The sequence below is a fragment of the Chiloscyllium plagiosum genome, unplaced genomic scaffold, assembly GCF_037043375.1.
Source record: "Chiloscyllium plagiosum isolate Xiang-an unplaced genomic scaffold, Cpla_swu_hap1 HiC_scaffold_12, whole genome shotgun sequence".
NCBI lineage: Eukaryota > Metazoa > Chordata > Chondrichthyes > Orectolobiformes > Hemiscylliidae > Chiloscyllium > Chiloscyllium plagiosum.
Window position 1 is genome coordinate 68,036,382 of NW_028270150.1, and position 21,621 is coordinate 68,058,002.

The following is a 21,621-nucleotide window of genomic DNA, read 5'->3' on the forward strand; positions in this document are numbered from 1 at the left end:
AATTCTGGGTTTTATCTCTGTCTTTGTTAAATTAGTTAATCCTGACAGATGTTGGTGGGTTATTTCAACAAGCTTTAACATTTTGAGGAGGAACTTGCAGTTTCAAAGTCCAGTGTTTCAAAAAGATGTTGGGTGAGGATTAATATCTTATAATCCAGTTCCAGCTAGTCTCTGACAACTTTTGACTCATGCTGGCAGTGCATATTCATATCAAATTCATGCTACTTATTTCTGTAATAGTTAATTACAAGTTACGCTCTCATAAGTTAACCGTCTCATCCAAGTAAAGTCTGCAGTTGACACTGTGGAGATATTGCTATATTATATGAAGAAAAGTAGCCCTGTTCAGTTGGAGATCTGAGTTTTGATCAACATTATCAATTGGGCATTTCTGAATAAATGAAATGAGATGCTTAGGAGCTGTGCAAACTTTGCTAAATAATGCATATACATGGCACATGAATTTGTAAAGAACAATACATCTGTCAAACAACACAGAATGATAAATTATTTATGTATGTTTGTTGGATCATAGTGCAAAACTGCTAACCATATAAATGGAACTTAACTGACTCGTTTTACTCGACCATTCAGCATTAATAGTAGAAATTTACAGTGCAGCAGTATACCATCAGGAAAATGAGCATTTTGTGCAGTTGTTTTGTTCTAAAATTGCTAATACATTCATGCTGTTTCTCTGTTAAAATAAAAACCTAGAAGAGAAAATATTGATCTTTGTTACATAACTGTGTAATTATTCATTCAAGCATTACTATCTTCTGAAAGCATCAGTTGTTTGTTTTGGTGGGGTCAGTTAACTCAGTTGGCTGGATGGCTGGCTCATGGTGCAATGTGATCCAGCTGCATGGGTTAAATCCCACTTTATCTGAGATTACCAGGAATGACTCTCTTTCTCAACCTCTTCCCTCACCTGAGGCGTGGTGACCCTTAGGTTAAATTGTCACCAGTTGTCTCTCTCCAATGAGAGAACAATTCTATGGCCCTCTGACAACTTTACATTTATTCTTTGTTGGTCTAGCCATTATGGATAGAATCAATATATAAAATCTATTAACTTCCCAGTAAATCTACAAATACAGAAGACCTGAAAAAACTGTCTATGTGGTAATTTCACGAACATCATAAAAATTATTTAAAATAGTTCTATTACTAGGACAAAGGAAATCTTCCCTTTCAGTAGTCCTTCATGGGAAAATACTTGGCTGCATAAGACCACCAATCATTTAGTTTCTTTTCTACCACCATGGTAGTTGGATGATATAAAAACAATGGAGTTGTTGACTAATTATAACAGTTCCATCCTGATCTTCATATGAGGCAATGAACACTAAATGGTGGAGATGTCCACAATCCTCTGTTGCTCCCAAGGAGATAGATTGTTTTGAAGATTTCATCATTTCTGTTATAATCAAATCTAAGATGTTTTCTTCCCTAGTTGAATCTTTTACCAACTGAATCTAAAGGTAATCTTCCATTACCTCTCAATGACTTCTCTGTCTTAACAGTGGAGATATCACTCCAATCAGTTCTTGATTATTGCCATCACCAACTACTATAGCTGATGCTCAAGTTATTGCCTTCACTGCCCCATTCCACAACTTCAGATCAAAGCTTTGACCATAGTCTCGGTGGGAGATGGGCAGGAGGTGGTATAGTACAATCAGTGACAGAACACTTAAATCTCCATCTTTCAATTCTTCCTGAATTGATTTTGTGGATCACTTTAGTTTCAACATCCTTTCTTTTTTGCTCCTTTTGTGTACTAATGTTCTTGTACACTACCGTTCCAGCACTTTTCCTTGATACTGTTCCTTCTACACCATTTACATCTCTCCTGACCTAAGTATCCTATTCATTGGAATCTTTCCACTCTGTCTCTGGAATCTTGATGATGTTTCATCTATCAACTGACCTTCAAGGTCTCACACTTTGTTTGCCAGACTTTTTGCATTTACGCAAGCACACCTTTCTACCTTTGAACCGAAGCGTGTCAGAAAATTCTCCTTTAGATTACTATATGAGATTAGATTACTTACAGTGTGGAAACAGGCCCTTCGGCCCAACGAGTCCACACTGCCCTGCCGAAGCCCAACCCATCCATACCCCTACATTTACCCCTTACCTAACACTATGGGCAATTTAGCATGTCCAATTCACCTGACCTGCACATCTTTGGACTGTGGGAGGAAACCGGAGCACCCGGAGGAAACCCACGCAGACACGGGGAGAACATTCAAACTCCACACAGTCAGTTGCCTGAGGCGGGAATTGAACCCGGGTCTCTAGTGCTGTGAGGCAGCAGTGCTAACCACTGTGCAACCATGCCTCCTCTTAGACCTTGCCATTGTGCTGTGGGACTGTGGTGTAAAAGTGCCAATAAACTATATGAAGAAGTTTGCCCACTTAAAATGATAATGGCCAAGAGGGTGCTCTGGAGTACGTTTGCTGGCGTGCATCAATTTGCTGGCAGGTCGGTTCATGACTTGAGATGGAATTTAAGACTTTGAATGTTATTCCTTTCCTGTTGTTAGCAGCAAGCTTCTATTTAGTGTCTTTCCCACTAAGATGGTATCACCAAGTCAGAAACACTACATGCACTAATTATCAATCCCAAGTTTATATGTTACTCCAGACACTATAAAGTATTCTCTAATGCCATGTCATGATTCATTCTTTTTATAATTGAAATTAAAAATGTAACACAAAATTGGTACTGTACATCTAACTGTGGAATATGAATTCCTTTTGTTCTTTGTGTGAAACCACAGTAGTACATCTGTGAAGATTTCCTCTGCTTAGCATTGTAAATAAAATTGCCAATTTGTTTTAAAAGAAAATTTTTACAACTTCACGAGTCAGAACAGGAATTATTCACAAATACATTGATATTGGTGCTCCATAAAATAAGCAGAAAAAATTGTCTTAATATCTTTAGTTATTTCATGCCATTTTTCAAATAGCTACAGGAAATGAATGCATCTCCTTTCCCTCACTTTGAAATCTGCCTTTCATATCCTGTGTTTAATCAGGAAGTTAATTTATATCTCCATAATTACTTAATGAATGAAACCTATTGCATCCAATCCTTTCTATGAATAGAGATATCACCCTATCTTCTCCACCCTACAATGAAATAAATAAGCCAAAAATCTCTTGCAATGTAAAATAGCTTTGCAACAAAGACTGATGATTGGATATTTTTGCCTCAGATCCATTTCGTTGAGACAATCTCTTTACTGATTCCCACTGGGATTTTCCAGACTAGCAAGTTTTGAGAATATTTGTAGTTCAGGTTGAGGTTCTGGATGTAGGTTTGCTTGCTGAGCTGGAAGGTTCATGTTCAGACGTTTCATCACCATACTAGGTAACATCTTCAGTGAGTCTCCGGATGAAGCATTGCTGATGATTCCTGCTTTCTATTTATAGGTTTGGGTTTCTTGGGTTGGTAATGTCATTTCCTGTGGTGATGTCATTTCCTGTTCTTTTTCTCAGGGGGTGGTAAATCTGATTTACCATACCCTGAGAAAAGGAACAGGAAATGACATCACCACAGGAAATGACATTACTAACCCAAACAAACCCAAACCTATAAATAGAAAGCAGGAATCATCAGCAATGCTTAGTCTGGAGGCTCACTGAAGATGTTACCTAGTATGGTGATGAAATGTCTGAACATGAACCTTCCAGCTCAGCAAGCAAACCTGCATCAATTTTCCAGACTGTACAGACGAGAATGAGAGAGAAGTAAACTCTTGTTTCCTTCCCATTCTCACATAGTCAGGACTTCCAAAATGAAATTGTGCATGTTTTGTAACTTATGAGTCAGTGGTCAATTTGAAAACCTAATAGCAACCTTCCATGAGTTTAAATAAAGAGGATCATTCATGCATACGTTCAGCTGAAAATCTCCATTAACAGAGCAGAAAGAAGGTTCTAAAAATGGAGGACTGCTGTACCTCAAGTAGGTTTGTCACAATAATTGTGATTAGCACTGCCAATTTGGGCAAGGCCGGACTTTCTTTCCTGCAGCACCACTGACCTCCAGCAGACCTGTGCTAAGGCAGATGTAGCTATGAATTTGCATCCTCATGCACCAAACAGACACTAGACATGTGTAAAGCCACCCTGTCACCAATCCAGATGTTGGACAGATTCAAACGTATTGCTCAGCATAACATAATTTAATTTTCTACTTTTGAATTCACTGACCTGTAAGCTTTAACTTCCCCTCTTACCCTTGATCCTTCAGCATCTAGCAATTTAATTTTCCTTGTTTTATCTTTTCCAATTTTTAAATTATACTCCTCGTACAATTATACAGCCATCAGCAATCTAATATTATCTCATCTGAATGACCAGTCTTCACATATTAACTAAGGCTGTGATACCTTAAAACCTGTTGTACTTTTATGACATGCTAAAAAGCTTCTCCTGAAAATGCTCATTTCCACTAAGGTTTCCCTGCTGTTTTAACTGTGCATGGAGTTAATGGTTATTCACTTACTTGATTTCCAAATAGTTGCCCCACCAAGCAGTTACTGAGAATAATTGCAATGTATAAATTAATTGAGATTGGTTGTTTTTTTCCATAATATTGTTATTCTGAATATTTCATTTTGAGAAAAATATAAGTTGTTTCTGTTGTCATCAAAGCACGATGGCTCAGTGGTTAGCACTGTTGCCTCACAGCACCAGTGTCCCGGGTTTGATTCCAACCTTGGGTAACTGTCTGTGTGGAGTTTGTACATTCTCCCCGTGTCTGCATGAGTTTCCTCCGGGTGCTCCAGATTCCTCCCACAGTCCAAAGATGTGCAGGTTAGGTCAATTGGCCATGCTTACATTGTCAGTTAGGTGCATTAGTCTAAGGGAAAAGGGGTTTGGGTGGGTTACTCTTCGGAGGGTCGGTGTTGAGCCGAAGGGCCTGTTTCCACACTGTAAGGAATCTAATCTGATCTAAATCTAAATGTTGCAAACTATTTAAATAGTATCAGTGCATTTGCTGTGGTTTTCTAGTTGCCTCTTAATCCCAAAACTAAGTCTCATGAAAATATGACTCATTCTTTGGTGCATTTAGGTAATCTAATATTGTCATCTTATATTTTTCTTCTATGAATAGAAATAAAACTATGTTTAAAATAACTTATTAAAATGATAATTCTATGTGGTTTTCAGTGACCAAGCTATCTTGACAATGAACTAGGTCAGGTGTCAGGTCTTTCGGTGGGAGAGCATTTCGGTGATGTGATCACAACTCCCTGACTGTTACTATTGTCATGGAGAGAGATAGGAGCAGACAGCATGGGAAAGTATTTAACTGGGGGAGGGGGAATTACAATGCTATGAGGCAGGAACTGTGCAACATAAATTGGGAACAGGTGTTCTCAGGGAAATGCACAACAGAAATGTGGGCGTTGTTTCGAGGGCACTTCCTGATAGTGCTGGACAGGTTTGTCCCACAGATGCAAGGAAGGGATGTTAGGGTGAAGGAGCCTTGGGTGATAAGAAATGTGGAGCATCTAGTCAAGAGGAAGAAGGAAGCTTACTTAAAGTGGAGGAGGCAAGGATCAGACTGGGTTCTTGAGGGTGACAAGGTAGCCAGGAAGGAACTGAAGGGACTTAGGAGAGCTAGAAGGGGCATGAAAAATCCTAGCAGGTAGGATTAAGGAAAACCCTAAGGAGTTCTACACTTATGAGACAAACAAGAGGAATGGCCAGAGTGTGTGGAGGGAACTTATGACTGGAGTCGGAGAAGGTAGGGCAAGTCCTTAATGAATACTTCTTGCTTCAGTATTCACTTGTGACAGCAACCTTGTAGTTTGTGAGTACAATGTGAAACAGGCTGATATGTTAATAAGAAGGATGTGCCGGAAAGTTTGAAAAACATGAGGATCGATAAGTTCCCTGGGCCAGACGGGATATAGCCAAGGTTATTACTGGACGAGAGAGAAGGGATTGTTGCATCTTTGGCAATGATCTTTGCGTCCTCACTGTCTACTGGAATAGTACCAGATAGAGTCATAGAGTCATAGAGATGTACACCATGGAAACAGACCCTGCAGCCCAACCCGTCCATGCCAACCAGATATCCTAACCCAATCTAGTCTGACACCAAAATTGGAGGTGTAGTGGACAGTGAAGAGGGTTACCTCAGATTACAACAGGATCTTGACCAGATGGGCCAATGGGCTGAGAAGTGGCAGATGGAGTTTAATTCAGATAAATGCGAGTTGCTGCATTTTGGGAAAACAAATCTTAGCAGGACTTCTACACTTAATGGTAAGGTCCTAGGGAGTGTTGCTGAACAAAGAGACCTTGGAGTGCAGGTTCATAGCTCCGTGAAAGTGGAGTTGCAGGTAGGTAGGATAGTGAAGAAGTCGTTTGGTATGCTTTCGTTTATTGGTCAGATTGTTGAGTACAGGAGTTGGGAGGTCATATTGCGGCTGTACAGGACATTGGTTAGGCCACTATTGGGATAGTGTGTGCAATTCTGTTCTCCAGATGATTGGAAAGTAGCAAATGTTATTCCCTTGTTCCAGAAAGGGAATAGGGATAACTCAGGGAATTACAGACTAGTCAGTCTTACGTCAGTGGTGGACAAATTATTAGAGTGGATTTTGAGAGACAGGATTCATGATTATTTGTAAAAGCATAGTTTGATTAGAGATAGCATGGCTCTGTGAGGTGCAGGTCATGTCTTACAAGCCTTATTGAATTCTTTGAGGATGTGACAAAACACATCGATGAAGGTAAAGCAGTGGATGTGGTGTGTTTGATAAGGTTCTCCATGGTAGGCTCATTCAGAAAATAAGGAGGAATGGGATAGAGGGAAATTTGGCTGCCTAGAAACAGAATTGGCTGGCCCAGAGAAGACAGAGGGTGATAGTAGATGGCAACTATTCAGCCTGGAGCTCGGTGGCCAGTGGTGATCTGCAGAGATCGGTTTTGGGACCTGTGCTCTTTGTGATATTTATAAATGACTTAGATGAGGAAGTGGAGGGGTGGGTTAGTCAATTTGCCAATGACACAAAGGTTGGTGGTATTGTGATAGTGTGGAGGGCTATTGTAAGGTTGCAATGAGACAGTGACAGGATGCAGAACTAGGCTGATAAACAGTAGATAGAGTTCAACCTGGAAAAGTGTGAAGTCATTCATTTTGCAAGGTCAAATTTGAATGTAGGTTATAGGGTTAAAGGCAGGATTCTTGGCAGTGTGGAGGAACAGAGGGATCTTGGGGTTCACATCCATAGATCACTCAAACCTGCACCCATGTTGATAGGGTTGTTAAGAGGGCATATAGTGTGTTGGTCTTCAGTAGGGGGATTGAGTTTAAGAGCTGCAAGATTATGCTGCAGCTCTAAAACAGCCATGGTTAGACCACACTTGGAATATCATGTTCAGTTCTGGTCACCTCATTATAGCAAATATGTGGAAGTGTTAGAGAGGGTGTAGAGGAGATTTACCAGGATGCTGCCTGGATTGGATGGCATGTCTTATGAAGAAAGATTGAGGGAGTTAGAGCTTTTCTCATTGGAGTGAAGAGGGATGAGAGGTGACTTCATAGAGGTGTAAAAGAAGATGAGAGGCATAGATAGAGTGGACAGCCAGAGACTTTTTCTCAGGGCAGAAATGGCTATCATGAGGGGATATAATTTTAAGGTGATTGGAGGAAGGTTTAGGGGAGATGTCAGAGGTAGGTTCTTTACTCAGAGAGTGGTGGGGACATGGAATACATTTCCAGCAGTGTAGAATTAGATACATTAGGGACATTTAAGCGACTCTTGGATAGGCACATGGAAGATAGTATAATGAAGGATATATAGGTTAGTCTGATCTTAGAGTAGGTTAAAAAGCCAGCACAACAACATCGTGGGTCGAAGGGCCTGTACTGTTCTATGTTCTATGTTTAAGTGCAACCTGGTTATTGAATCCTTGACAATGTGTTGAAATGAAACAGGGAGAGAAAGTGAAAATAAAATAGTAATCATCGGAGATTGTAATACATGGACAGAGGAAGTGTGTTTGCATGGATAGGAAAGAACAAAACTGGAAGTCATTAATATAAAGTAGTCAGCAAAAATCAAATGGGGAATTTAAGCATGTGAGAGAGAAGACAATAAAGTGTTATGCTGTTACAGCTGAGTGAGTAAAAAGAGAGGTGGCTTGAGTGGAGTATGAAAAGCAAAGTACATTTATGTAAACACCTTAATTGACTAACAAACATTCCAAAGTCATTTATAGCTAATGACTTTTTCAAATGTACTCACTCCAGTAATGTGAAATACAGCAGCTGATTTATGCACAGGAAATACCCACAAATAGTGATATAATAATGACCATTCAGTGTTTGTTGAAAGATAAACGTTGGCCACGATACCATGGATATCTCCCTCTATTTGTTTCAGCAATTGTGCCAAGGTAATGGGATATCTGGGAGTTGTTTCTTCATTAATGGTCATCACTGCTAACAAACATCCATTCAGTTATCTCAATCTGTCATAGATACAGTGATGAGTTTTTATTTTCACCATGTGTTAAAAGCTGCTGCAACATAAGAATGGATAAGTTAATTGTTTTAAGTGGACTACAGAAAGTCTGCAGTAGTGAGTAGAGTGGGTTCTTTCTTGATTATATGTTTTTGGAAATATGTCTCTTGATTAAACTTAAAATATAACCCATAACTATTAATTTAAACTGGGGCAGTGTTTGTAGTGGAATAAGACGCTGATATTTTCTGTGTCTGTATATTGTGAAGGAGCAAAAATGGCCTTTAGTAGAGTGATATGTGCTTCTTGTCAGATGTGGGAGTGAAGAGAGAGTTTAAGGGTTACTGCGGATTATATCTGCCATAAATGCTGTTGGATGCGAATCTTATCAGATCGAGTGGATCGGTTGGAGAGACAGTTAGAAGCAATGAGGAATTTGCAACAGCAACAGTGTATGATGGATGGCAGTTATAGGAAGGGGGGAAAGTCTCAGATACAGTCACAAAGATGGGTTAACTCCAGGAAAGGTAAGAGATGTAGGCAGCTAATGCAGATGTCTTTTGTGGCTATACCCATTTCAAACAAGTGTGCTGTTTTGGAAAATGTAGGGGTGATGGATTCTCAGGGGAGCGAACAACCAAGTTTATGGTATTGTGACTGGCTCTAATGCAACAAGGGGTATGTCGGGTTCCAAGAGATCATCGGAAAGAGTTCAGAAAAGATCGACAAGGATGTTGCCATGGTTGAAGGATTTGAGATATAGGGAGAGGCTGAACAGGCTGGGGCTGTTTTCCCTGGAGCATCGGAGGCTGAGGGGTGACCTTATAGAGGTTTACAAAATTATGAGGGACATGGATAGGATAAATAGACAAAGTCTTGTCCCTGGGGTCAGGGATTCCAGAACTAGAGGGCATAAGTTTAAGGTGAAAGGGGAAAGATATAAAAGAGACCTAAGAGGCAACGTTTTCATGCAGAGGGTGGTACGTATATGGATTGTGCTGCCAGAGGAAGTGGTGGAGGCTGGTACAATTGCAACATTTAAGAGGCATTTCGATAGTTATATGAATAGGAAGGGTTTGGAGGGATATGGGCCAGGTGCTGGCAGGTGGGACTAGATTGGGTTGGTATATCTGTCGACATGGATGAGTTGGACCGAAGGGTCTGTTTCCATGCTGTACATCTCCATGACTCTATGTCTCTATGAGACATGGGTGACATCATCCTGAAAGGTTCAATAAACTTCTCTTATGGCAACTGGCATCTATATATATTGCAATCACAGATACTTGCATGGCTGGGGTAAATCTAAGCAATTGGGATGTAAAATGTGACATGCTTCCCTTAGCATATCATGATCCTAGAAGACTCAGAAAAGTGGAAGATGAGACTTTTATCAGGTCACATGCCATGATACAGTGATGACATCATGAGCATGTGCCTTAAAGATACATTGCATATTATCTGTGATACATAACACAACACACAGGATCTTTTATGTCCATCTTCTCAGATGAATGAGGATTCAGTGTGTGGACACCTACAATGGTCCATAAGATGATAAGACAGAGGAGCAGAACAATGCAATTTGTCCCATTGAGTCTGGTCTGCCATTTGATCACAAATGGTTTCTTTCTCAACTACATTCTTCAGCCTTCCCCCTGTCACTCTTGATCCCTTTACTAAGCAAGAACCTGTCTATCTTTATCTTAATGCACTGAATGACTTGGCCTCCACAGCCTTCTGCTGCAATGAGTTCAACAGACAACCATCCTCTGGATGAGGAAATTCCTCCTCAGCTTAGTTCTAAAGTGTCTAATGCTCACTCTGATGCTGTGCCCTCGAAGGACTGGCAGCATCTGTGGAGGAAAGAAACCGAGTCCCAACGCCCTGCCAGTCATTATTCCGGGAGTTACTCGTGCTTCACTGGATTGTAATCCTATATCATCACAGTCACATCCTAGAGAGGAATTTATGATCATAGTGCATTGGATGTTCTTTGTGGATTTTAGTAAGGTATTTGACAAGACTCCAGTTTTTTAGCAGACTGGTCAGAAAGATTAGAACTCAATAAGGTACAGGGAAACGTGGCAGTTTGTATCCAAAACTGATTTAGTGACTGGAAACAAAGAGTTTTTGCAGATGGAAAGCAGTTTCCAGTGATGTTCCACAGAGCTCAATGCTGCTTATGGACGTATTCGTGATTCAGAATTAAATGTGGGAGGCATGATTCGGACATTTCCAGAAAGTGTGGCCAGTTAGTTGATCGTGAAGAAGATGCCTGTTGACTGAAGATGATATGAACGGTTCAGTTGAGAGGGTGAATATTCGGAAAATTGAGTTCAGTCTGGACAAGTGAGGCTATGCATTTGGAGAGAGCAAACTGTGCTTGGGAATAATCTGGAGCGAGTTCGAGAAGTGAAAATAAAAGTTAGAGAAGTGATCATGTCCACATCACCCTAAAGGACTAGATTAGATGGCATTTGGGTTGCTTTCTTTCATTGAGTGAGGTAGTAAATGCAAAATCAGTAATATAATGCTGGAACCATGCAAGACACTGGTTAGGCAACAGCTAGAGTTTGATGTGCAGTTCTAGTCACCACAGGAAGAACACATTACTGTGGACAAGAGACTTGCAAGACTTTAACCAGGCTTTGAAAATAGTAATGATAAACAAAGATTAGATAGCCTGACCTCATTTTCTATAAATGTGGAAGGCTGAGGGACAACTTAATCCGGGTGCACAGACTAATGAGGGGCTTGGATAGAGTACACATTGAAGACCTGTTTCCCCCAGTGGAAAGGTTACTCACAGGACATGTAAGGAAAAATGTTTTCACCCAGAGGGTGGTGGGGTTTTGCAATTTGCTGCCCAGATTAATGGCTGAGGCATAAATCCTCAACTCATCCATAAAGAACCTGGACCTGCACCTGTATCACCCTCACAACTGAACCATTCATATCATCTTCAGTTAACAGGCATCTTCTTCACGACAGACCAGAGTTGTTTGTATCAATTTTTAAAAATGACAACATGTTTAAAAAAAGTCTTTTAAAAAAAAAAATCCAATTCAGAAAAACTTCTGGAATTTGTAGTTCTCAAATACAGACCACATGGAGTTTGTTTCAAATCATAAGTTTTGTGAAATATGTAATTTAATTGCATATTGTCAGATGCACATTGTTAGAAAAAGCCGTGAATATGTTTTTTTTTCATTTTGGTTTGGTGACTTCCTTCAATACATTTTCACGCCCATATATCTGAATTGAATAAAGTTGCCAGCCTTCCAGAATGACCTCTCCAGTGGTGCCTAATCTAATGAAACTGTGAGGTACATTATCTGGTCATTATCATCACTGTTTGTTGGAGCGTTTTATTTGTAAATTGACTTCTGCCTTTCTCCACAATACACTAGTGAGTGCAACTCAGAAATACTTCATTTATTTGAAACGTTTTTTGAAGGTGGTTTGTACATACAAGCTATTTCTCATTTCTTGAATTAAAATAGTAAGTGTCCATTTGAAATGACTGACCATCTTTCATATTTATTCTCCAACATTGTCACATTTATCCTATAACTCACAAAATTAGTTTTCAAAAAATCACTTGTTCAAAGATAAACTTGACAAAAGTAATATTACAGCACAATACAAGGTCTCGTGCCTTGGAGGATACATCACCTTGAGTAAATATAATGACTTTTTATGGGTGGAATTTTCTGCTCCCAAGCTGTGGACACATTGGCAAGACAGTTGGAAAAATATGGCAAGAATGAAATTTTCAATCTCAATACGAAAAGAAAAAAAAAAACGAATTTTCTCTGGAAGGTTTGAGTATTGAATCTCAGAAACTGGACAGCACCAATTCCCAAGCTGAAAGTCAGAGTGGTTACCTGACAGCAATAGTTCACCATGTGCTTCATTGCCTTCAGACAACTGTGTTTTCATTATGACTTCCCTGCATACTCCATAGACACTGCCCTCCTCCACCAGTCATCCACACAAGTCAGCATCAGCAAACTCCAGCCTCATCACATCACTGTGCTTGCTCTCAGACCAATTCTCTCACCACTTCTGCCAGGTCACATTTCACACAAAGACACCCACACATCTGCACAGAAGGCTGTTCGCTTCATTTCTTAATGTTCACTGACTTTGTGCTTTCCTGGAATCTGTCAGCCTCACTAGTTTGTTTTGCTTTTTAGCATGCAAGTTCTTCAATGCAAGCACATAGGCTAGCAGCCTCTGTTTGGCACAGGCATACTGTCATTATGCTGACTCAGTACTGAACAGTCAGGGGTGGACATGTCGCTGTACAGCTCTGTGCTATGTCACTATTAGAATAACAGAACATGCCAGCTACCTCCACAGCAAACAATTGCCTCTGTTTCCCCAATTGCCATGTGTGACAGTCAGGTGGGGTCAAAGGAGACCACAAGCAGTGAGGGTAGTCCACAAACAGAAAGGCAAAGGATTGACTGATTTCAGTTCAAGGGTTTGGTCAGAGTCAGTCAGGTGCTTGGTCCCATCTGAATCCGGGTTCATGTATTGTTAATGGTAAGTGGAAATAATAGAAAATAGGTCAGCTTTAGTGAAAGCAGACTCATGTAAACATGACACTGATGTGTGAACTGGTGACAGTGTATTATTTGTCATATATGAACACCTTATGATGGGTGATATATATATTGTGCGAACTAGAAATATTCTTAGTTTGTTTGAGATAATTTAACTATCCTTCAATAAAGTTCATTTCAATTCTTTATGTTAAAAATGTGTTCATTTCTATTTTCAATTTTATTTTTCTATATCTTTTACCTTTTAGGAATACTACATACTGCATGAAGGTTTCAATGTCACTGATCGTAGCTGAAAATGATACAGGCCTTTGCTACAATACAAGAATGAAATATTTTGAAAAAGCTGAGCTCAGCAAGAGTAAAGAAATATCATGTCCTGATATTGAGGATTTCATTCTCCCAGACAGTGAGCCTGTTGTATGGTATAAGGTAAGGCGATAATAATTTTTTTGTGTTTCCGGACTATATGTTTAATTTAAATAGCTCCATAAGTTTTTAATGAATTAAAAAGATACAAGAATTGTGGATGCTGCAAATCAAAAACAGAATCAAAAATTGCTAGAAAAACTGAGCAGGTCTGGCAGCATCTATGGAGAGAAAGCCGAGTGAGTATTTCAGGTCCAGTGACCCTTCTGCAGTATGTTTATTGTTTTATTGAATAGAGTTTACTTAAGAAAAGAAAGAAAAAGTGTAACAATAGAAATGGATGAGATAGTATACCGTTGTTTCTGAACAGGAATGCAAGGCAAAGGATTGGCGGCAATCTATCATTCAGAAGGGAGACACACTTCTAATACGTGAAGTAACAGAAGATGATGTTGGAAATTACACATGCGAAGTGAAGTTCGGAAGCTTTGTGGTAAGAAGAACAACAGAATTGACAGTTACAGGTAGGTACTTGAATTCAACTACTTTGGTATTTGCAGTTGTGATGTTTTTCTCTATTGAGTGGATGGATTGTTTAAGTATCACCAATTTCAAACTATGGCTACCTACAGACACTTTTTAATGTGGTTCTGATGCATTATATACACCAGTTAATTGTGTTGAACCTTTGTTATAAACTCCTTCAACTAACACTGATGAAGGATAATTTATCTCCCTTTAATTTTAAAATTTTATTGAGTCAAATCATGTATTTGTATGTATAATATGCAACGGACAGAACAAATTATATTTTTTTCCCTGAATTTTACACAATGGAGATAGTGTCTCAGTGCTATTTCCACTCCTGAGAACTGCTGCTTTCAGAACTGACAGCCCTTCACCTGTACTGTCAATTTATTTCAAATGACTGCTGGGTTCTTGCACATTGGAAACAGAGGCAAAATACCCAACCATGGCACAAAGCAACTGCTGGTCAGAGATGAATTTGAGAGATCTGAGGACCTCACTGTTTTTCGGAACTTGAATGTTTCAGTTTTTAGTTCAATATTTGTGTATCTGTTTACCTCAAACCATCTTGAATCAGCACACATGTATAACTTATCAGGAATCACCCAATGTTTTCTACAAATTGCAAGTCAATCAAACAAGATTTCTTTTCAAAGATTATAAGACATAGGTCTAACTGGTATTTCATTTTGTTAAATATTCTAATCAAGCCTTGGAGGTGCAGGTGTTGGACTGGGGTGGACAAAGTTAAAAATCACACACCTGTTGGACTGTAACCTGGTGTTGTATGATTTTTAATTTTATTCAAATCAATATATACTGTAGCATATGAGATAGTTTAAACAATATATTAGCAAGCTAGAATATAATTCAGAAAACTATTTTGTAAAGTTATGTTTGGACTTGCAAGTCTGAGCTGAGTGAATATTAACTTGGCAATTTTAAAGCAGCTCATTTAAGTATGAATTATAGTTGCATTAATGACTATCTCTTTAAGCAAAACTTCCCAGATTTGCAGACATGAGAATTAAAAATTGAAGAGGTTGTGAGGCAATATACCTTGAATGGCTGTGTTGCTTTAGTGATTCCATAATGGTGTAGTTTAATAAAAGAATAGACATTTAGACTTCAACTGAAGAAAAGCTTAAGAATACAGACCGCTCTAGAATGTCACTTTGAATTTGACCTGTTTTTGTGTATCAGCATGGAACCAGAGTTTTTAAAGTAATGAAATTCATATTTCCAGAATTCCAATAACCAGCCTGAATCTGCTAAAAGGCCAGTTTAAATTATTCAGAAGTTCCATCATAGCTTCATCAAGGCTGCATTGCTGTCATTGTGATCTCCGGCCATCAGCACTGTTGGGGACAGCAGGAAAATCAGCTCCAAATGTTAGTCACTTCTGGTATGACATCCAATAAAGGAAATGCATTCTGGACAAGCTCTGGTCGGTTTGTATCTGTCCCTGGCAATATAGATTTAATGTAGGGAAGTGAAATGATTCAACATAGAGCTGGTAATCTTCATGACTAAGGTTACAATGATTTAGTCTTCTCAGCAATCAAATAAATTAGTTTAGAGGAGAAAATAGTGATCATTCTGTCCTGTTTTCCACCACGTACATATTCCATTAAATTTTACTTGAATATGAAAATCTTCTGGTGGCCATAGAGGAACAAGTGACTTCTGTGGTTGTGCTAGTTGTCAAATATGAATGCATATATTATTAGTTTGCATTATTTATATGGAGATATTTGATTGGCTGTGCATCAGATTTTATAAAATCATAATACATAAGGTTCTCCATGTTATTGTAGATAATAGAATCAATAAATGCGCATGCAAACATATGAACTAACACCAGGAGTAAGCCATTCCCTTCTTTGAGCCTGCCCTGCCATGCAGTAAGAACATTGCTAATCTGATTTTGACTTCCACCTTTTTGGCTATCCCTGATAGCCTTTGACTGCCCTGTTGACCAACGCCCTATCTAGTTTTACTTCTCCCTATATCATTAAATCTTGAGGGCATAACGTGAAGTCTTTGAGCCAATTATCTGCTTTCTGAAAGTGTTAGCTAAGTACTCCTCTTCTTTAAGAACATAAAATGTTGGAGCAGAAGAAGCCATTCTGCCCATCAAGTCTGTTCTATCATTCAATGAGATCATTGCTAATCCGATAGCCCTCGATTCCATTTTCCTGACTTCTCATCATTAACCCCAATTTCCTTACTGATCAAACACTGGCTGTCTCAGCCTTGAATGTATTAAATGAGTTATCTTTGATAACCCTCGATGTAAAAGTTTCTACATATTCACTACCCTCTTGGAGAAGACATTCCTCCTTATTGCTATCTTAAATGGATGACCTCTTAATCTGAGGTAATGCTTTCTAGTCCTAGATTCTCATGTGGCCTCTCCACATCTACCCTGCCAAGCCTCCTAAGAATATGATATATTGAAATAAGGATGCCTCATTCAAATTGGGAGGTCATGTTGCAGCTGTACACGACATTGGTTAGGCCACTTTTGGAATATTGTGTGCTTTTCTGGTCTCCATGTTATAGGAAGGATATTGTGAAACTTGAAAGGGTTCCGAAAAGATTTACAAGGATGTTGCCAGGATTGAAGAGTTTGAGCTCAATGGGGAGGCTGAATAGATCGGGGCTGTTTTCTCTGGAGCATCAGAGGCTGAGGGGCGACCTTATAGAAGTTTATAAAATCCTGAGCGGCATAGATAGGGTGAATAGACAAGATCTTTTTTCTGGATTGGGGGAGTCCAGAACTAGAGGTCATAGGTTTAGGGCGAGAGGGGAAAGATTTAAAAGAGACCTAAGGGGCAGCTTTCTCATGCAGAGGGTGGTGCATATATGGAATGAGCTGCCAGAGGAAGTGGTGAAGGCTGGTACTTGGAACATTTAAAGGACATCTGGATGGGTACATGAGTAGGAAGGGTTTGGAGGGATATGGACCAAATGCTGGTAAATGAGAATAGATTCATTTAGGATATCAATTGGCATGGACGAGTTGGACCGAAGGGGTTTTTCCACACTGTACATCTCTATGACTCTAATGCATATGTGCCCAACGACTCCTCATAAGAAGATCTCTCCAAACCTGGGATCAACTTTGAGAATCTTCTCTAGACTGCCTCCAATCCTATTATATCTTTCCTAAGATAAAGGGAACAAAATTGTTCATTGACTTCCAATTGTGGTCTAAGTAGTATCTTATGTAGTTTGAGCAAGACTTACCTTATTATTTTGTTGTGTCCCCTTTGAAATAAAGGCCAACAGTTCATTTTCCTTCCCTATTGCACTCAAATGCCATTTTATATTCATGCACAGGGACCCACAAATCAGCGTGTGTTGCAACTTTCTGGAGTCTTTCTCCAATTAAATAATAAGCAGCTCCTCTCTTCTTCCTGCCAAATCGCATAACCTCATATTTTCCCACATTATATTCCATCATCCAAATTTTAACCACTTACTTAATTTTTCCTCGCTTTTTCATTAGAAACCTGCAATTTTCAGTTTCCATTACTAAAATTATTTCAGCCATCAATAAGACCATTGAATAAATTATCTACCTTAATCTTTGTGTTGATATTACAGGTTTTGTGGTGGAATCTTTGTTTAAAATGTATGACATTATTTTTAATGAAAATCATAATTTCCTTCTTAAAATTTTTGAAAGCAGAAGAAAGGCTTTATTGGACTGTGACAGAATTAATTTTCAGTAAATTAACTCAATACGAGACAGTGAGTTGAAGGGCATTGAAGAATAAAGTCTTTCTTCTCAAATACATTCCTCTGTTAAAAATTCATTATTTTTCATCCTATTTATCCATTATGCCAAAGTTGTATTTTTTTGCTTTCTTTGTTGTTCCCAAAGGAAATATAATTTTAATACTTGAACATGGTTGCGATGAATAGGATTCAAATGTCAATGATACAGCTGACGTGATTATCAATCCATTGTCTGAGTGTGAATTTTGCTGTACTAGTAACCATGGAACCAGAGTTGTTTCTTCAAATTCTGTGATACCTTTTCTTGATTCTACTGCTTGATTTTTCTTTTCCTTTCATGTGCTATTTAATTTGTGAAACTTTTGTACTGTCCATGTGTGTCAGCTGAAATGCTTTGCTTTTTGTGTGAGTACAAATAGAGATTTCTACGTGTTATCCTTAGAACAGTTGGATGTAGCATCGACAGTACAGTGCATTACAATGGAACAATGAATAGAATAGGTCTAATGGCATTTCAGACAGCTATCAATGCAGCTAATTTATAACATGGCATATTTGAAATGCAATTATAATGGCTTCTACCAATGTAATTTCTCAGTTGACCACATGTCATATTCTGAATGTTTAGACTATTTTCTCTCCCAACCGATTCATTAAAGTTTTTTCAAATTAAATTTGGGTGATTTAAAACATTGTTTTCTCAATGTATTCTCACATTATGTTGAAACAAATATATTCTTATACATTTTGTTTTACAATGGACTGAAAGTTTATTGAATAAATAAGTGGGAAATCCTTTGTCCTCAAAAACTGTATCAATAAATAATTTTCAATTTGTCTCACTCATGCTAAATGCCCTCCTGTTTTAAATTTGATGTAAATGGTGGGAGTGAAAGAAAGATTATAGGCGTGTTCAATTAGAAATACTGGCAGACAACTCATAAATCATCTTAAATCAATGAGGATTACAGATTATGGAGAAGCATGGTTTGTCTATATCTTGAAACTTTATTGCTGGAACAGCACAGCAGGTCAGGCAGCATCCAGGGAACAGGAGATTCGACGTTTCGGGCACAGGCCCTTCTTCAGGAATGAGCAGAGAGTGTTCAGCAGGAGAAGATAAAAGGTAGGGAGGAGGGACTTGGAGGAGGGGCGTTGGAAATGTGATAGGTGGAAAGAGGTCAAGGTGAGGGTGATAGGTCGGAGTAGGATGGAGGCGGAGAGGTCAAGAAGAAGACTGCAGGTCAGGAAGGCGGTGCCGGGCTGGAGGGATTCGGCTGAGACAAGGTGGGGGGAGGGGGGATGAAGAAACTGGTGAAGTCCAAGTTCATCCCCTGTGGTTGGAGGGTTCCCAGTCGGAAGATAAGACGCTCCTCCTCCGACCGTCGCGTTGTTGTGGTTTGGCGGTGGATGAGTCCAATGACCTGCATATCCTCGGTGGAGTGGGAGGGGGAGTTGAAATGCTGTGCTACAGGGTGGTTGGGTTGGTTCGTCCGGGTGGCCCAGAGGTGCTCTCTAAATCGCTCCGCAAGTAGGCGGCCTGTCTCCCCAATATAGAGGAGGCCACACCGGCTGCAGCGGATGCAGTAGATGATGTGGGTGGAGGTGCAGGTGAATCTGTGGCGGATATGGAAGTTTCCTTTGGGGCCTTGGAGAGAAGTGAGGGGGGAGGTGTGGGAGCAAGTGTTGCACCTCCTGCGGTTGCAAGGGAAGGTGCCGGGAGTGGAGGTTGGGTCATAGGGGGGTGTGGATCTGACAAGGGAGTCGCGGAGGGAGTGGTCTCTACGGAAAGCTGATAGGGGAGGGGAGGGAAATATATCCTTGGTGCTGGGGTCTGTTTGGAGGTGGCGGAAGTGACAGCGGATGATGCGCTGTACATGGAGATTGGTGGGGTGGTAGGTGAGGACCAGTGGGGTTCTGTCCTGGTGGCGGTTGGAGGGGCGGGGCTCAAGGGCGGAGGAGCGGGAAGTGGAGGAGATGCGGTGGAGGGCACCGTCGACCACGTCGGGGGGGAAATTGCGGTCCTTGAAGAAGGAGGCCATCTGTGTTGTACGTATTTTGAACTGGTCCTCCTGGGAGCAGATGCGGCGGAGACGAAGGAATTGGGAGAATGGGATGGCGTTTTTACAGGGGGCAGGATGGGAGGAGGTGTAGTCTAGGTAGCTGTGGGAGTCGGTTGGTTTGTAGTAGATGTCCGTGTTGATTCGGTCGCCTGAGATAGAAACAGAAAGGTCTAGGAAGGGGAGGGAGGAGTCCGAGACTGTCCAGGTGAATTTGAGGTCGGGGTGGAAGGTGTTAGTGTAGTGGATGAACTGTTCAACCTCCTCGTGGGAGCACGAGGTAGCGCCGATACAGTCATCAATGTAGCGAAGGAAAAGATGGGGGGTGGGGCCAGTGTAGTTGCGGAAGATGGATTGTTCCACATACCCTACGAAGAGGCAGGCATAGCTGGGGCCCATGCGGGTGCCCATGGCTACTCCTTTTGTTTGGAGAAAGTGGGAGGATTGGAAAGAAAAGTTGTTCAGGGTGAGGACCAGTTCGGTCAGTCGAAGGAGGGTGTCGGTGGAAGGGTACTGGGTGGTACGGCGGGAAAGGAAGAAGCGGAGTGCTTTGAGTCCTTCGTGATGGGGGATGGAGGTGTACAGGGACTGGATGTCCATGGTGAAGATGAGGCGTTGGGGACCGGGGAAGCGGAAATCCTGGAGGAGGTGGAGGGCGTGGGTGGTGTCACGAACGTAGGTGGGGAGTTCTTGGACTAATGGGGACAGGACCGTGTCGAGGTATGCCGAGATGAGTTCGGTGGGGCAGGAGCAGGCTGAGACGATGGGTCGTCCGGGGCAGTCAGGTTTGTGGATTTTGGGCAGGAGGTAGAAACGGGCGGTGCGGGGTTGTGGGACTATGAGGTTGGAGGCGGTGGATGGGAGGTCCCCTGAGGTGATGAGGTTATGGATGGTCTGGGAGATGATGGTTTGGTGGTGGGGGGTGGGGTCATGGTCAAGGGGACGGTAGGAGGAGGTATCTGCGAGTTGGCGTTTGGCCTCAGCGGTGTAAAGGTCAGTGCGCCAAACTACTACTGCACCTCCCTTGTCAGCTGGTTTGATGGTGAGGTTGGGGTTGGAACGGAGGGAGTGGAAGGCTGCGCGTTCCGAGGGTGAGAGGTTGGAGTGGGTGGGAGGGGTGTGGGAGTTCAGGTAGCGGTTAATATCGCGGCGGCAGTTTGCTATGAAGAGGTCGAGGGCAGGTAGGAGGCCAGCACGGGGTGTCCAGGTGGACGGGGTGTATTGGAGGTGGGAGAAGGGGTCGTCAGAGGGTGGGCGAAAGTCTTGATTGAAGAAGAAGGCACGGAGGCGAAGGCGGCGGAAGAATTGTTCGATGTCACTCCGTGTATTGAAATCATTGACCCGAGAATGTGTGGGAACGAAGGTGAGACCTCTGCTGAGTACTGATCTTTCATCCTCAGAGAGGGGCAGGTCTGGAGGGATGGTGAACACACGGCAGGGCGGGGAGCTAGGACCTGGTGTGGGACTGGAGCTGGATGTGGGGGTACAACACAGATGGCCTCCTTCTTCAAGGACCGCAATTTCCCCCCCGACGTGGTCGACGGTGCCCTCCACCGCATCTCCTCCACTTCCCGCTCCTCCGCCCTTGAGCCCCGCCCCTCCAACCGCCACCAGGACAGAACCCCACTGGTCCTCACCTACCACCCCACCAATCTCCATGTACAGCGCATCATCCGCCGTCACTTCCGCCACCTCCAAACAGACCCCAGCACCAAGGATATATTTCCCTCCCCTCCCCTATCAGCTTTCCGTAGAGACCACTCCCTCCGCGACTCCCTTGTCAGATCCACACCCCCCACCGACCCAACCTCCACTCCCGGCACCTTCCCTTGCAACCGC

The 21,621-nt window shown here is 41.4% G+C and overlaps 1 protein-coding gene across 5 annotated transcripts in view; it reads left to right on the top strand.

Moving 5' to 3' along the window:
• The window catches only part of il1rapl1b (interleukin 1 receptor accessory protein-like 1b), a 1,405,689-nt gene that overhangs the window by 680,866 nt on the left and 703,202 nt on the right, over window positions 1–21,621 (top strand). For all 5 annotated transcript variants that reach the window (XM_043700749.2, XM_087992884.1, XM_087992883.1 and 2 more), the window contains 2 exons: window positions 13,327–13,510; window positions 13,818–13,971. In XM_043700749.2, the coding sequence (XP_043556684.1) occupies window positions 13,327–13,510; window positions 13,818–13,971 (338 nt within the window). The remainder of the gene's footprint in view (window positions 1–13,326; window positions 13,511–13,817; window positions 13,972–21,621) is intronic.